Source organism: Lagopus leucura, unplaced genomic scaffold (genome assembly GCF_019238085.1).
Source record: "Lagopus leucura isolate 7727_CA_CO unplaced genomic scaffold, USGS_WTPT01 Super-Scaffold_1, whole genome shotgun sequence".
NCBI lineage: Eukaryota > Metazoa > Chordata > Aves > Galliformes > Phasianidae > Lagopus > Lagopus leucura.
In genome coordinates this window covers 37,624,119-37,640,289 of record NW_024962250.1, presented here as the reverse complement: position 1 = coordinate 37,640,289, position 16,171 = coordinate 37,624,119, and the positions used below count along the sequence as shown (strand labels likewise).

Genomic DNA, 16,171 nt, shown 5'->3' with positions numbered 1-16,171 from the left:
GCTCTTCCCGCCCTGCCGGCGGGGAGGAGCGCCGGGCCGCGGCCTGCACCGTTCACGCCCCCTGAGGGAACCGGTGGGGCCGGGGTGCGGGGCAGCGCTCCACCGTCCTCCTCCTCCTGCCGCAGGCTCGGCCCCGTTCCCCTTCTCCCCGAGCTGCTCGGAGCCCAGGCCCGAGGTAGGTGCCGCCGCGGTGCTCGGAGGAGCCGATCTGATCTGCGGGCTCCGTGGCTCGGCGAGGCCTGATGGCAACGGGGAGAAACCTCCCCACCGCCGGCACGGGGCCAGAGCCGTCCGCCACAGAGCCGCGGCTTTCCCCGCAGGAATACGGGGACTTCAGCACGTGGGAGGGGGCATCCCGTGCGCGGTGCCTTGAGCGCTCCGTGCGGACGCGGATGGGGGCTGGAACGCGTGGAGCGGTCTGATGGCGCTGCAGCCCTGTAGCGCCGCTACGACGCTTCGGTCCCCGCCTGGGATGAGCAGCTGTTGTCCCGCGGACTGTTTGGGTAACCAGGAGGGTTGTCAGCGCTGGGCCAGGCCCCTATGATAGGAATGCGTGCTGGAGCCAGGTCCTGTAAACAGTCGGTGCCTCGTGGAGCCCCGTTGCTAAGGGCTCAGCAATAACGAGACGCGTGAGCGCCTCGTGGGAGCCGGGAGGTGTTACCTGACTGCTGGCAGCCGGCAGGACTGCTGATGGGGGCATTTCCACGTTTCTTCAGCTTAAGTTTTGGGCTTTATAAATAAACTCTCTTCCTTTTCTGGCTCCTGGTAGGTTTTTGGAGGGTGGCCAAGTGGAGCTGTATTGTTTGTGTGTGTAGATTCTGCGTCTCGCACAAAGATGTCTGTTGTTTACACAGAAGCTGTAAGAGGGATGTTTTGTTGGCGTTTGGTTGGCAATACAAATCGACACAACGCAAACAAAGCCTTGAAACAGAAATAGCCCTTTTTACAGAGAGCTGAACTTCACGGCTGCCAAAGATCTGCTTTTAAAGGAGGACGGTGCACCTTTTGGTTCTACTTTCTTCTTTGGTTTTGTTTGAAAGCTCGTCTTCTGTCCTTTACATACATATGAATCTGCTGCACCTAACTGTGGGAGCAACTTACTTTTGTGTATGCAGGTCATTTAAGCAGCATTCTTATAAAAGAGGTTGGCTGAACTGTAAACTTTTAAAACGACATTTGAAAATTGTTTTTAATTGGATGCGTCACTGTTAGGTTTTCACATCCTCGAGCTGACTGCAGTGAATTCCTCTCCCCATTGTCAACATGTGTCTTTTCCATTATGACTGATTTCTGCCTTCTCCTTTCCTCTAGCTTGGAATTTTTACAGTTTGGAAGAAAAAATAATCCAGCGTTGGTGGAGAGTGGTTGAAGAAAGCCTGCAGGGCCCCACGTTTCACTGGGGTGTGTGTTGGGGTAGTGTTCCCTGAAAGCAAGCTTCTGGTTGAGCTAGTGCATAGAAATGGCCTTTAGAATCCCTCATTTGCACTGCTTCTTAGTCTGAGAATGATGAGCAGCTACCTCTGCCGCTAGTATGTGATTAAATGTGAGGAGTGAAGTGGGCACCTAAAAGGATTTGGTATGTAGGGATCACAGGAAAGGATCACAGTAGGTGGGAACTCCATGGTGGTCAATGTGTTTCACTGTATCAACAATGATGTCTAGTAGGCTTTCATTGGGTTGTGCACATCCAGTGGAAGGAAGGCAGAATTGCATCTTCCAAGGCAATCCAGCATCTCTTTTTAAGAAGCATTCTTATCAATGAATTAGTTCTGCCATTGCATGCTTTGTGCTGCTCTTGGAGGAGTAGAAGTGCCATTCTACCCCATGTCTTACCTCAAGTATTTGTACATGTTGGCATCTCCCAAGAACATCTGTGGGTTTTCGCTTTTGTGACCAGTCTTGTAAGATTATATTTGAATATTGGAGTTACCATCATTATTTCTCAGTGTTTGTGACTGGCTCTTACATGGTGATCCACTGTAAAGGTTTAGAGGCGTTTTAAAGTTCTTACTCTAAGAGTGGTGAGGTGCTGGAAGAGCTGCCCAGAGAGGTTGTGGATGCCCCGTCCCTAGGGGTGTTCAAGGCCAGGTTGGATGGGGCCCTGGGCAGCCTGGGCTGGTATTAAATGGGGAGTTTGGTGGCCTTGCATGTGGCAGGGGGTTGGAGATTCATGATCCTTGAGGTCCCTTCCAACCCTGGCCATTCTGTGATTCTGTTTTCTCCTTCTTTCAGCTTTCCCCACTGCCATGAGGAAGATGTGAGTTGTGCAGGATCAGTGCATGGAAAACTATCAGTGTCATTTCCTTTATATGTTTTAGGAGGCAGAAAGCTATGTTGGAAAGAGACTAAAGATGCTGGTGTTACAGAAATAATAGGCTTTTCTAATTTTTTACAGTTTATTTCATAGTGCTTTGATTTTTGTTGGGACTTCAGGTGTGACTGTATGCCTGATTATGTGCCCAAATCAGTGACTCTTCAGTTTGTCCGTGGAGATCTGTAACAGGATTAATTGAAGTTGGAGTTCCATAGCAAGACGTGTTTGGAGTTAGCCCAGGTGAAAAAGAAATCCTTTTTAGGCAGACACTGTGGTGTGGAGATGAGTGGTTTTCTCATTTCCCAGCAACAGGTTAGATCATCTGCTGCCTAAAGCTTTGGATCGTTAGCATATTCTTTAATTTAAAAAATGGTCTTATTGACATTCTTGGCGTTTGCTTACTAGTTGTATTCTAGTAGCAAAATCTCTGGACGTGTTTCGGCAGTTTCTGGTACTACTGTTAAAATTCAGCTAGAATTAGCTACATGAAAATAGGAGAAGAGAACTCTCGGTCTCGGTTTTGAGTAAGATTCAGTAATGTTTGCTCCTTCTTCTTTCTGCTCTCTTACAGGAAAAATGATACTCATCCAGCATTCCTGAGTAATAAGAATGGGTCCAGATGTACCGCTGCTCAATGATTACAAGCAGGAGTTCTTCTTGAAGCGCTTTCCGCAGACTGTGCTGGGAGGTCCCCGCTTTAAGCTGGGCTATTGTGCCCCTCCTTACGTATATGTGAATCAGATCATTCTTTTCTTGATGCCATGGGTTTTGGGAGGAGTAGGAACGCTTCTGTACCAATTAGACATTATGAAAGACTATTATACTGCAGCACTTTCAGGAGGACTGATGTTTGCCACTGCGCTTATTCTTCAGATGGCAAATCTATATGCAAAACAGAAAACAGTGACAGTAGAAAGAATGCAAATCCAGAATGCTCTAACAGATGAAGATGAGTTTGAATTTTCCAGCTGTGTAGGTTCAGAGACAATAAAATTTATTATTCCTGGAAAGAAATACATCATCAACACTGTATTCCATTCGCTTCTGGCAGGGGTATTGTGCGGGCTGGGAACTTGGTATTTGCTGCCAAACAGAATAACCTTGCTGTATAACAACATAGGAGGAACTGTTATGATCTTTGTGTTTGGATGGGTGACTGTATGTATAGCAGAGTATTCGTTAATCGTAAATACAGCTACTGAGACTGCTACTTTCCAAGCGCTGGATACTTACGAAATCACCGCTCTGATGAGGCCTTTCTATATTTTTGTCTTTATTGCAGTGGATCTTGCACACAGGTAAACCTAATGCAGCATTTTCCTAATTAAAGCTCTAGTTATTTTGTGTGTGTTTTTATGAGAAAGGTGCAATTATTCTTCTGAGGGAAATTAACCAACTGTAGGTTGTCCAAAAGAAGGCAGAGAAGTGTTATGTCAAATACTGATGCTCTACATTGTGTATAAAAGGTTGTTCTTAAATTGCTGTATTTTGTCACGTAAATTGGGAAGACCCTGAGCAGCTTATAAGTTAGAAACAGTTAAAACTGTCTTTTGCAGTGTTAATTTGCTTTTAGATGTACTTCACACAAGCTTTCTCCTTGTCAAGCAGTAGTGATATCACTTAGTCAGAAAATGTGTTCATGTGACAGAGGTACTTCAAATGCATTATTAAAAAAAGCGTGTTTGCTTTTGATTGGATTAGTTTTGCACTTTTAGATGTAATTTACCCTAGTTGCTTTTTCAGTTACAATGTGATAATTACACAAACACTCTTGGACCCCAAATAGTTCCCTATAAACTCATGAACAGAAAATTCAGACGTTCTTTAAATTCCTGAAAACATTCCTTTGAGGCAGGCGTATTTGTTTACTAGGAAGCAGAGGGAAATCCAGTACCTTAGCAGTCCACCTGTGAGTCAGTGTGCTTGCTGATGAACTATATATGGCTTAGAATTTATGCCGACTTCTAATACTGATCTTTGTGTTTTTACAGAAAGGTTTAGATGCTTTTATGTACAAAATTACTACAATTTTGAAAGATAGAGGCTGAGGTCTTGTAGATTGAATAGGTCGTGTTTATGCTTCTGGATGGACTGTACTAGTTGAGCAAAAAGCCTTCCCACACATCAGCTGTATTTTCCTTCACAAAAGTCAAATGCGTTTCTTCTTTCCAGGTTTGCTGTCAACGCACCCATTCTAGAGCAGGCAAACCAGATTTTGCACGTCGTATTTCTTTGTCTGCCGTTCTTGTGGGCAATGGGAATTCTGCCCCCGCTTGACGCGCTTTTTCTGTGGGGAATGGAACAACTGTTGGAGTTTGGACTAGGAGGTTCACCTATGTCAAGTAACACAAAGTAAATTTTGTTTATATAATGATAAAATACAGCAAGATTGTTTATAACCTTTTTCTTTTCAAGCAAATCTTTTTTATTTTCTCCTTCACAGGTTGTTAGTAATGTTTCTCATTTCTGCTGGAACAGCAATAGCATCGTATTTCATTCCCAGCACTCTCGGTGCGATCCTCTTCATGACTGGATTTGGGTTCATACTGAGTCTTAACCTAAGCGAGATTGGCTTTGCCTTCAAACGCCCCATGAGCAGCCGTTTAGCCTCCAGCAAATCTAAAGATATGCATAGTGGTCTTAGAATACAGCTTGGGTGGAGGGAGTTGATTTTTTATTTGACTGTACTGACACTTGCTCTCACAGAAGCTAGCCTGCTGCATCAGTTTGCAGGCTTTTCATCGTTTTCCAAGGCCAGTCCCCAGGCTGTAGTGAGTTACGTTCTGCTGGTATTACTTGTAACTGTGTGGATTCTTAGAGAGATTCAGAGAGTGTACTTGTTTGGAACCTTCCGAAACCCCTTTTATCCCAAGGATATCAGGACTGTGACTGTATTCATGGAGAAGCAAAGAAGGCTAATGAAAGTTGGTGTTGTCAGGAGGATTTTACTAACACTAGGTAGGAATGCACACTATCTGTTGTTTGTTAGATGATGATTGTAGGAAGATTGAAACAACACTAGAATTACTTTATGTGCAAGACTGTGAATGAACTAAGAAAAACCGAGTAGCTGGAATTATTTGTTGTTCTTTGCTGTTCTTTCTGCATTGAGAAAATACGGGCTCCGAATATTTGAAAGTGATTACCAGTTTATTTTTTTTAAAGGGATAAACTTTAAAGTTTGAGAATATTAAAACTCCAGCTCGAGAAGTAAGGCCTGCTAAAGGATTTTAGTTAAAACATCAGTATGCACTTAAAAAACAAAACAAAACAAAACAAAACTTTTCTTGATTTTTTTTAAAAAAGGTCTTTGGAATCTGAAGTGATTTGAGAGTCTTCAGGTTTACTGAATTTGCTAGCAAACAGAACACTCTCCTTTCTGGTGGGGTTAGGGACAAATTTGTTTACTTTGAGGGAACCAAAATTTGACCTAAGTTCATTCAATTTCATAAGAAGTTCCAGTTTGGGGAAGTGGACTGACCTAGAAATATTCCCTTCTCAGGGAAACAAAGAAAGTAATAATGAGTGAAAAGCAAGCACTGACATAAATGTTTGCATTGCCATTAGTTCTTTGATGTCTTGGAAATGTAGTACAAAGAGGAGCTTGTCACAATGAAAGAAGGAATTCTCTTTTCACACTAAGACTTTACTCTGCAATAATACTGCTTACCACTGTAAACTTCATGTTTCTGAAAGGAAATCAATTACTCTTTTGTTTCCATTTCAGTGTCTCCGTTTGCTATGATAGCATTCCTGTCACTAGACCGGTCGCTGCAAAACCTTCATTCTGTCTCTGTTTCCATTGGATTCACAAGAATATTTAGGATGGTAATTTGAAGTTTAATTACGTTAGCCTAAGAAATTCTCTTTAGCGTTATTCCAGTATTAAGATGACTTGGCAGAAATATTCCAGGTCAAGAAAGCTGAGAAAAATTAAGGACGTTTTTAGAATGTACTTCTAACATACCTTTATTTTAGGTATGGCAGAATACAGAAAATGCCCTACTGGACATTGTGATTGTGTCAGTAGTGCAAATGTTGGTGTTCAATCCAGACCTGTGGTGGAACAAGAGCCTTGATACAGGAATCAGACTATTGCTGGTAATTGTCATAATGTATATTTTTGCATTTAGTTGTAATCTAAACTCTGTTTCCTTGCCCTCCCCTATGAGACATGCACAGAGTTCAGGATCTAGCAGAGACTAAAAAGCTGTGTACTAAGACATGCACTCTGAAGAAGTCAATGATAATCACTCTTCACTTTCTTAAAATTATTCTAGATAAGGCAGTTTTAGCAGTGCTGTGATAGAAAATACAGATAAACATACTCATGTTATATGTATCTTGCAGGTTGGTATCCTACGGGATCGACTGCTTCAGTTTGCCTCAAAGCTGCAATTTGCCATAGCCATTCTTTTGACATCATGGACAGAGAAAAAACAGCGTCGTAAATCTGCTGCCACCTTAATCACGTTGAACGTGGTTTTCTTCCCAATCCTGCTGATCTTCATTGCCATCTCTGCGCTCCTTTCTTCTCCACTGCTGCCTCTCTTCACACTACCAGTATTTCTGATTGGCTTTCCTAGGCCGATCCGAAGCTGGCCAGGACCAGTGGGTGCTACAGCGTGTGTTTGTTCTGACACGGTGTACTACCAGCAGATGGTTCCAAGCCTGGCTCTTGCTCTGCAGTCTGCATTAGCAGCTGGTAGCTTAGGTAGGTATGGCAGCTCCACCACAATGGAATGTAATTAATGCTTTGAGAAATGTGATCTTGCTGCAACATGGCAGAATCAGCATCTGGTTGATAATACTTCTCAAGTGCTTAGATTAAATCTGATAACCAGAGATTTTTCATTTGAGGAAAAACTGATTACTTCCCATCTTTCTCATGCCACTCTACTTCTTAGGTTCTCTCAAGGAAATATTTCTCTTTGTTGCCTTTAAAATAAGCAAATAAGCAGAAACAAAGGGGCAGTGGCGCAGTATCAGTCTTGATCTTACTGTACTGAACAAAAAAAGATGGCATGAATTCATCTCACCTATATAGAGACAGTGAATTGAGGAGTTCTCTTGACAGTGGAGAGAAGGAGGTGTCAAACTGCTCTTTGTGTTTGTATATGTGCATGCCTTTCTCTTCATCCATCCCAGTATTTGGGGACTAGAAGGTGATTCTACTAATTTGATTATGTTATAAGGTGAAATGAATATGGATGGAATGTCCATTAAGGTATATGGTGTCACCTAACTAGCATTAGCAGTTGAGACCAGAACCAGTTGATGAGACTTAATGTCATACCTTGTAGGGTTGCCACAACACTTCTCATCTTAAAGCCTGAGATGAACGTGATGCTGGGTGTTTCACAGGTTTATATAAATAAAAGGGAAGAAATGCTGCTGTTTTTCCCAGCTGGAGACAGAATAACTTGAAATTGCAAGCTCATTTTCTAGATGAGCAGTCTCTGTATAGCATAAATAATCAAAAGCTCGTTACCCTGTGACAAAGGACAAACATTTTCAGAAGCCTGTGGCTTATGGTTTACAACTAGAAAAGTTGGACTGATATTTAAAGAGGGTGGAAGTTAATCACTCTATCTAGTGAAGACTGAATACAGTTAGAGAGATATTTAAAAAAAAAAAGCTGTTTTCCTCTAAAGAAGTGAGACATTTAACTGTCCAGTCCATCAGCCTCTGTGTGTGTATTGTATGTTTCTCTATGGCCATTGTGGTTTTGGTGGCATGTATACTTCAGCTTAAATAATTTAAACACTAGTCTTGATGGAAAAAGTGTCTTCTCTTTAATGGGAAACTCTGTGAATGAATGTCCTCAAGCAAGAAAAAATGTTGTGTTCTCAGATGAGTTAAAATATGAAAATGTTTCACTTTGTGTGTCTCCATTTTAATTTAAAGCCGTACTTTTTTATGTAAAGAAGTTTTAGTAGCTTTAACAGCTAGTAAGAAAAATGTTGCAGTCTTTGCAAAATGTTAGCAAGAAAATGCACTTCATTAGTTCACTGGGATAGAAAAGGTTACTTAAATTTTAACTGCAGCTTAATGCTTGGTTTCACTGATGCCATCTTACAACTTTCTAAAACTGAAATTCTCCATGGAAGTGAGTGATCACTTGGATGTGAGTGGGAGCAGAAGCAAGTCATAAACTGCTGCAGAGGTACCTCATCAGGCTTTGAAACAGCACCAATGTGTGAGGAGGTGACAGTGGTTGTAACTTAAATACACGATAACCACCAGTTGGAAGGAAGTTTGGCGTTGCCTCTTTTACTGAAATAGGTTAAAAGAGAGAAATAGAACGTGTGTGTTTGGGAATAAGCTGTGTAATTCTTACAGTCGTCACCACATTGTGGGACTTTTGAGCATTAATGACTTTGATCTGTGATCTGATGTTGTTCAGAACTTAATTTTCAAATTTCAGTTTGTTTTTCCTGACTATTTTTGGTGATGTCAAACTTACAACAGCTGATTTTTTTTCTTGCTCTTGTTAAACCTCGTGCAGTTGGTGATTGCTCAGCCTTCCACTTTGTGTAGATCCCTCTGCAACCCCTCTCAGCCCTCAAGAGAATCAACAGCCACTCCCAACCTAGCAGAATGATTTAAGCTCTGTATTTTGTATCCTGAGTAATACTTCTTTAATCACTGTAATACAGACAAATTAATTTAGGAACTGGGAGTATAGGTACCGACTTCCATTGAGTGAGAATTTTCTTGTTCCCTTAGCTTTGTACTCCAGTAAGCAGGGCCACTGAGATACCCATATGCTAGATAATAATTCTTCACTGTATTCCACAGTCTCAAGAATTTTATATCTCCATGATGTATCTCCATTTATATCTCCATTGATGGAACCTGTGCACTTGGAAATGCAGCTAAAGGTGATCTTCGATCACAGAAGACTATGAAGGCAGTTGAGGGTGGAGTTACTTAATCCTGGTTCAGTGTGAATACTGTGGTCATGCAGTTGTGTAAGGATTTCACAATTTTCTACAGCTTTTTCGAAGATAGCAGGACAACTACAAGGTCAGGCTTTGCAGCTAGTTCCTTCAAGGTCCTAGGGTACTAATTAGCCAGGTATAATTAATTGTTATGTTGATGTTTTGCGTTTGCAATTGAGTTTCTTAGCTGGCATGTGGAAAAGGCTTTCACTGATAGAATGCTACAGTAACACAGCAGTTGGTTTGGCTTTTTTCTTTTTTCTTGTTTAGGTCTCTCTCTACCTGGATCACATTATTTGTGCCGTTTTCAGGATAGACTAATGTGGATATTGGTGCTGGAAAAAGGCTTCACTTACTGTGGTGTTAATATCAAGGTAACTGCATGCTTTACTTAACTTGAGATTTACTTTTGAATGTTTTAGAACCATGTAGAGATTTTGCTGTATTGCTGTTGAACACATAACTGATTTACCTGCTGTTACAGTCAGTTTTTTAAGATGAGTGTTCCATCTGCATTAACTAGTCTTGCAGCTGACATGCCAAGCAGGTGTAAAATTATTTATTTTCTGTCTTGTCATGTTTTTATTAGCTGGTAGACATTTGCATGAGGCAAATTCTTGGCTTCTTCTAAAGTCACTTATCTGTGCCTAACAGTGTAGTGATTGTCTAGTTAGATTTATAGGCAGCTCCTCTCTGAAAATACTCTGATAATGGAGCACATCTTCATTTGTTGGGAAAAATGTTGTTGTAAGAAAACAGAGGATAAGGACTGGTAAAAACTAAAACTAAATTGTTTGCATTTCTGCTGTAGGGACTGGAGCTGCAGGAAACATCTTGTCATGCTGCTGAAGCTCACAGGGTGGATGAGATTTTTGAAATGGCCTTTGAACATCAAGAGCACGCAAAGATTCTCTCTCTCAATCACCATTTTGGACACATTTTGACTCCTTGTACCGTTCTACCCGTGAGACTGTATTCTGATGCCAGAAATGTGTTATCTGGAATAATTGACTCCCATGAGAATTTAAAGCATCTAAAAGATGATTTCATTAAAGTGCTTGTATGGATGCTTGTCCAGTATTGTTATAAAAAATCAAAAGCATGGGAAACCCTGGGCAGTGCAGACAGGAACAAGAAAGGACCGTTTGCAGGAAAGCAGCACACTGGTGCAGTAGGAGCACCCAGGGCCCTGAGGGACGAAGAGAGCGTTAGCGTTGATACAGTTGAGGACTGGACTGATGATAGTGATGTTTTTGATCTCGAACCCAGGGGCAGAATGAGAGACAGAAAAGAACCTCGGCATTTGGGAATGACACCAAAAGTGCATCTGTCTATTCCAGGATCTGTAGAAACACAAAGCCAAGGTGTCCTGCAGGAAATGTTGCCAGAAGATAAATTACACAGGGCTGTTGTGCTTGGGCTTCCTGCTGTAGACAAAGGAAAACAGCAGGAAGTTTTACCTCGGGTTGAGTTTAGTTGCTCTTACTCAGAGCTACTGAGCATCCCTGAAGAATGGAGAACAGCCCCAGTGCCTCCTTCCAAAGTCCATGAAATGAGGCAGAAGTTTCCAGAAGAATGGTACCACTTTATTTTGAGTCAGCTGGACTTTTTTCACCTGAAAGACAAGCCTTCCAATTTACTTGATGACCTTATGAAAGATAAAGCTTTACAAGACTTATACGTCCATGGTGTATTGTCGTGTTGTTTTGGTCTGTTTGGACTGGATAACACGGTGCCTGCCCCGAGCCATGTGTTCAGAGCCTACACTGGTGGTATTCCTTGGTCTGTAGGCTTGGACTGGCTAACTGGCAAACCAGAGCTGTTCCAACTTGCATTAAAAGCATTCAGGTAAATGCAAAATGCTCTCTCAGATTTGAAAAATGACATAGGGAATACTGAACTTTGAAAGTCTGCAAAGATTAGTTCACTTTAAAACCATCTCATTTAAAGGTATTTGTAGCTTCTTTCTACCTAAATACTGCCTGTGTGCCAAGGCCACAAAGCCTGTAGTATGGAGTTTCCTTCTTTATTCATTCCCTGCTTGCAGCTGCCTCCAACTCTTGAAATTCGACCCATTTTCACTGTCCACATCACCTGGGAGAATTGCGATGGAGTGAAATGTTTGGCACTTCCTTTTAGCAGACAGGGTAACAGTGTTTGAGGTGAATGAAAGATGTTTCAGCTAATGTGCTTTACGTCTGGGTGAGCTAAAAGCATATGCTCACTAACTGCTAGTTACTCAGCTGTCAAGAAGTAACTGACAAAGTTAGTACTGCCTAAGAGGCTTTCTTCCTCCCCTCCTTTGCAGCAGCACTTACTGTATGTCTTTCTGTACCTTTCAGATACACTTTTAAACTCATGGTTGACAAAGCAAGCCTGGGTCCAGTTGAGAACTTCAAAGAGCTCGTTAACTATCTAGAAGAATATGAAAACGACTGGTACATCGGGCTGGTGTCAGATCTTGAGTGGCAGCAAGCAGTTCTCCAAGAAAAGCCATACCTTTTTTCTTTGGGGCATGATCGAAATATGGTAAGAAGAATCATAGCAAGCGGTGTCAAAGCTTGGTTTTCTTTTCCACTATTTTGTGGTTTGTCTGGTGTTTCGTTTGTACGTGTTTTGTGTGTGTTTTTTGGTTTTTCTTGTTTTGTTTTGTTCCAGAAGATGTAGGCTGTGCCACCAAATTGTGCTAGACAGGAGCTGACTTCACCATTGCTGAAAATAGCAAGGCATTGTTCTTCAGATGCTGTCATGTTTGCTGGTTATGTTCCAGAATGGAAGAGTTGAATCAGGAAGACTAGCTGATGCACTTTGCCATTTTAGAGAGCCAGTGCTCATAGCATGAGATGTCCCAGTGCTTCAGAGCCTCATTCAGTGCTTTGTAACTGAGGTGCTTGTGTGACTGCTTGGAGAAAATAATGAACGTTTTGATGTTTGTTTTTGAAGGGAATTTACACTGGGCGAGTCCTCACTCTCCAGGAACTGTTAGTACAAGTGGGAAAGCTTAATGATGAAGCTGTCCGAGGTCAGTGGGCAAATCTGTCCTGGGAGCTGCTGTATGCCACGAACGATGATGAAGAACGCTACAGCATCCAGGCACACCCAGTTCTTCTGAGAAACCTCACTGTGCAAGCTGCAGACCCACCTCTTGGCTACCCTGTTTATTCTTCTGAGCTTCTGCATCTGTCTTTGTTCTAGACTGTCCGTAGCACTTCTTTGTTGTTATTTTCTATTTTCCATTTGCCTGTTGGGAAAATGCTCATGCTACATTTATACGCTAGAAGTAAGACTGAGAATCGCGCTGGGTGGCAGTGCCAGACCAGTGTATGTGATTTGCACAGAAGTGGTGCTAGCCAGAACCTTCAGCAGGCAAGAAGTTCTGTTTTCTTGCTGCTGGAACATTTGAGACACCATTGCCAGTGTGGCTGACAAGCCAGGAGATGCTGAAATTCTCTTCTCCAGGTTAGAGAAGAGCAGCATGATTCTGATCATTAACTGTGGTGCGTTCTGATCTTTTTCTTTCTAATAGTTGGACAGGTGACTTGCACTGACAGGTTACAGCTCCCTGTAGAACCGTCAACCACAGAGTTGGTAACCAAAGTGTATATATGACTATTTATATGATTTTTTTTTTTTTTTTTATTCTGGCCATTTTATATTGGACTGAGTTCAGTTTTAGTACTTGTGATAATATATGATTTTGGGTGATCTTCCTTAGTTGTAGTAAGTTATCAGCTGTGCTTTTGTGAAGTCGTAAGGAGGATTTTTACCAAAGTACATGTTGTGGGGGGCAAAGACGTTCATATAAAACAGTTTGCATTCTGACACGTTAATAACCCGTATGGCCTGCTGATGAAAGTGGGCGAGTGTGGTCAGGGGACAGATGGAATTTAAGTCCAAATGCATTAATTTTATTTCCTTCTTCCAGTAAAACTGTTGTGTGCATCCTATGTCCCCATCACTAAGCCGTCTTCCACAAATGCAGTGAGTGCTGGATAACTGAGGGTGGAGCCCAGCTGTCTTTGGCAGATCTGTTGTTATGTTTTTGTTCTGGTTTGTTTTTTTTACCTTAGCAGAGCTTAAAACAATTGGCAATTGTTTTATATTATTTGAGGTCTCCTTTGAAACAGGTCTGGGTCATCTCTCCACTTTATCCTGGTCGTTACCACCAGACATTAGCACATAAATGTATTTTCTCTGTAGATCTGTAGTTATAGTGTAGTTATTGCTGGTGTAGGTTGAGCAGGATTAAATACTCGACTTTCTTCAAGCTGTAGAATCAATTTAAAGCACATCTGCTCTGTAACTGGTATGGTGTTGGTTTAGAGAACCCTGTCCTGCATAACCTGGAGCATGTGTATTACTTCTGCTCCTCACCTTTAAGATGTTTTCCTCTTGGATAAAATATGTCACGGGATTGTGTGCAATGTACGTGGTTATTAACTGTGTGTTTTCACCAGTGAAGTATGCAAACCTTGTAATGGAATTCAGAAGTGGTACCAGAACACCCATCAAACACCAAAGCGTAACTCTTCCACAGTACAGTATGAAATTCACATTGAGTATTCATGGAATCAGCTTTTTAGACAGTGGTTGTTTGGTGTGCCACAGGAGCATGAACAGCAGAGTGCTGATAATGACAAAAACCCTTGCTTGCCCTGTACCTGGAAACAGAGAGTTGTGGACACAGATCTGCTGAGGGCTTTTACACAGCACCTGCTTCAGCTCCCAGTCAAGGAGGACTATCCTGGCAAATGTTTTATCCAACTTAAAACATTTCATACCAGTTGGAAAGGTTGGGATTGTTGTTTGTTCGTTTCTTTTTTTCTTGTCCAATTTAAACCTCCCTGCCTCAGTGTACACCTCCTACTGACTTACCTTCACAGACAGTTTAATTCTTTTGTTTTCTACTTTGTCTTCTGTAAACCAAATAAACTAGTTGAGAAAAGACTGAAGAGAGCTGTGATCATTTTCTCTCGTTTCCCTGGTTCTGTCCATCTGGTACCCAGCCTTCTTGAAAAGCATTGCTGGTAACTGGTGTTACTGGCCCCGGTGTTCCAGCAGAGATCTCGATTGGTACCAGATGGAGGAATAGAATTAGTTATGTGCAGAATTCCTGTTTATGGACAGACTCCAGCATCCTGAAACATCCTGTCCCCAGCTACTGCAGGCAGCATGTCCTGCAGCCCCTCATGCATGGGTACACTGAGCCAATTCATACATTCCACTATGTTGTGTGGCAGCATGACTGATTCTTGGTAATGATTTTCTGTACCCCTCTTCAGAATCTAATTTTTGGCAGAACTGCTGGTTAAAGTCTCTTGGTCTGCACTGCAGATTGATGTGGCTCAGTGCCTCTGTTACGTGTGTTGTTTTCTGTGTGCTACTCGAACAGTCCTGTTTGGTTTGGAGCATTTCTTTGAGTTCTGAGGAATTTACAGCACCTTCAAGCCAGGTTTGTCTGCAGCTCTTGTAAGCACATATGCTACTACTCATCTGTCTGAGGGAATGATTTGGGATGCAGTATCTGGTTGCTGTGTGACCCCTGAGAACTGTTCTAGCTTTTTAACCAGGTATGCATCAGCTGTGTTATAAATTCTTATTAACACCTGCTTGCATTACAGATCGCAATATTCATCACACAAAGGTAAGCATAAGACACTGCGGCCTTGAAAAAGAATACTGAACAAGATCAGCTTTAATGTAACAAAAGTTCAGTGCTCATTAGAGGATTTTTACCCCTTCTGATTTAAGCAGGATTTTTTTAGCTCTCATACAAAAACATTAAGTCCCAGAGACAGCCTGTCTCATTTTGTTATTATGAGGCAACAGGAATCAGCTTAATGGAGTGAAATGAACCTTCTGTTCTTCCAGAGCTGCGTGAGACTCGCTTGTCATTTGATCAGTCATTTTTGTTCTAGACGGTAGATTCCTTCTGTATTAAAAGCCATGTGAAAAATGTCACTTTTGACTCTGCTACACTTAGAAAGTTTCAATAATTTATGAATGGGTTACTCTTTTATTATTGCTCAATAATATATATGAAGTAGGATTTTTATTTTTATTTTACCTAGAGAGTGTGGCTTCAGGTACATCCAAACATTACTGAGGACTTCAGCAGCAAAATGGTCACCAAGCTTGTAAACACAAAGAAATTACAGAGGTATTTCTAGTGAACAATTAAACTGAATGTTAATTTGACTGTAGAAGTTTTAAAACTGCAGTCCTCGGTTCTCCACCGCTGATGTTGGGATTTGCTTCTGCTTTGTATGAGGGTGCCTGCTCCTGGCAGGGCTGGGAGCTTTGTCTCGTGCTTGAGTCACCCACAATGCAATGCCTGCCCTAATCCAGCTCTGACACAAGCGCTGTTGTCTTGGCTGTAAGCAACCTGATGTAACAAGTTCTTTGTTAATGCCATGCCTGTGCTTGTAGCTACATGTTGTTCTGCTATAGGAACTCTTCCCTTCTTTTCATGATACTCTAGAGCATGTACCAGGCTTAGTGCAAAGCTGAGTGCCTGCTGTGACAGAGGTTACAGTCATATCATCACTTTCTTCCTTCCCCATTGCCTAAGTTTCACACTTCACCTCACCAACCAGAAACTTGAGGTCTGGGGGCTCTGCAGTTGTCCTTGGAGTCCCGAAGACAAAGTACTTCTAAATACTGATGAAATCTCCTTTTCCTAAAGGAACAATTCTCAAACACTGACTATGCTTCCTTTAACCACAAGCTTCTACCTGTGTTTTTCTTCTGCTAATGGCCCATTAAGAGTAAAAGTGAAGGAAATGGAATCCTGTGGGTATATAATTCATAGCTTGCTCACACAGTATTTGCTAGTGTCATAGCAGCAGAAAACAAAGCAATGCTTGACCTCTGTCTCAGTTGCTGTAAGTTTTTAAACATGTTTTAAACCAGG

The 16,171-nt window shown here is 41.9% G+C and overlaps 1 protein-coding gene across 2 annotated transcripts; it reads left to right on the top strand.

The window, feature by feature from the left end:
* Positions 1 to 61: 61 nt before the first annotated feature.
* On the top strand, positions 62 to 14,205 carry PCNX4 (pecanex 4). Of its 2 annotated transcripts, XM_042866309.1 has the most exons (11): positions 62 to 175; positions 2,886 to 3,612; positions 4,487 to 4,666; positions 4,758 to 5,272; positions 6,042 to 6,142; positions 6,293 to 6,415; positions 6,665 to 7,028; positions 9,529 to 9,632; positions 10,070 to 11,106; positions 11,601 to 11,787; positions 12,202 to 14,205. In XM_042866309.1, exons 2-11 carry the CDS (start codon positions 2,924 to 2,926, stop codon positions 12,451 to 12,453), a joined length of 3,552 nt encoding a protein of 1,183 aa, XP_042722243.1. In that variant the 5' UTR covers positions 62 to 175; positions 2,886 to 2,923; the 3' UTR covers positions 12,454 to 14,205. The 2 variants fall into 2 exon arrangements, with proteins under 2 accessions (XP_042722243.1, XP_042722252.1); XM_042866318.1 differs by lacking the exon at positions 6,293 to 6,415.
* The last annotated feature ends 1,966 nt before the right edge of the window (positions 14,206 to 16,171 follow it).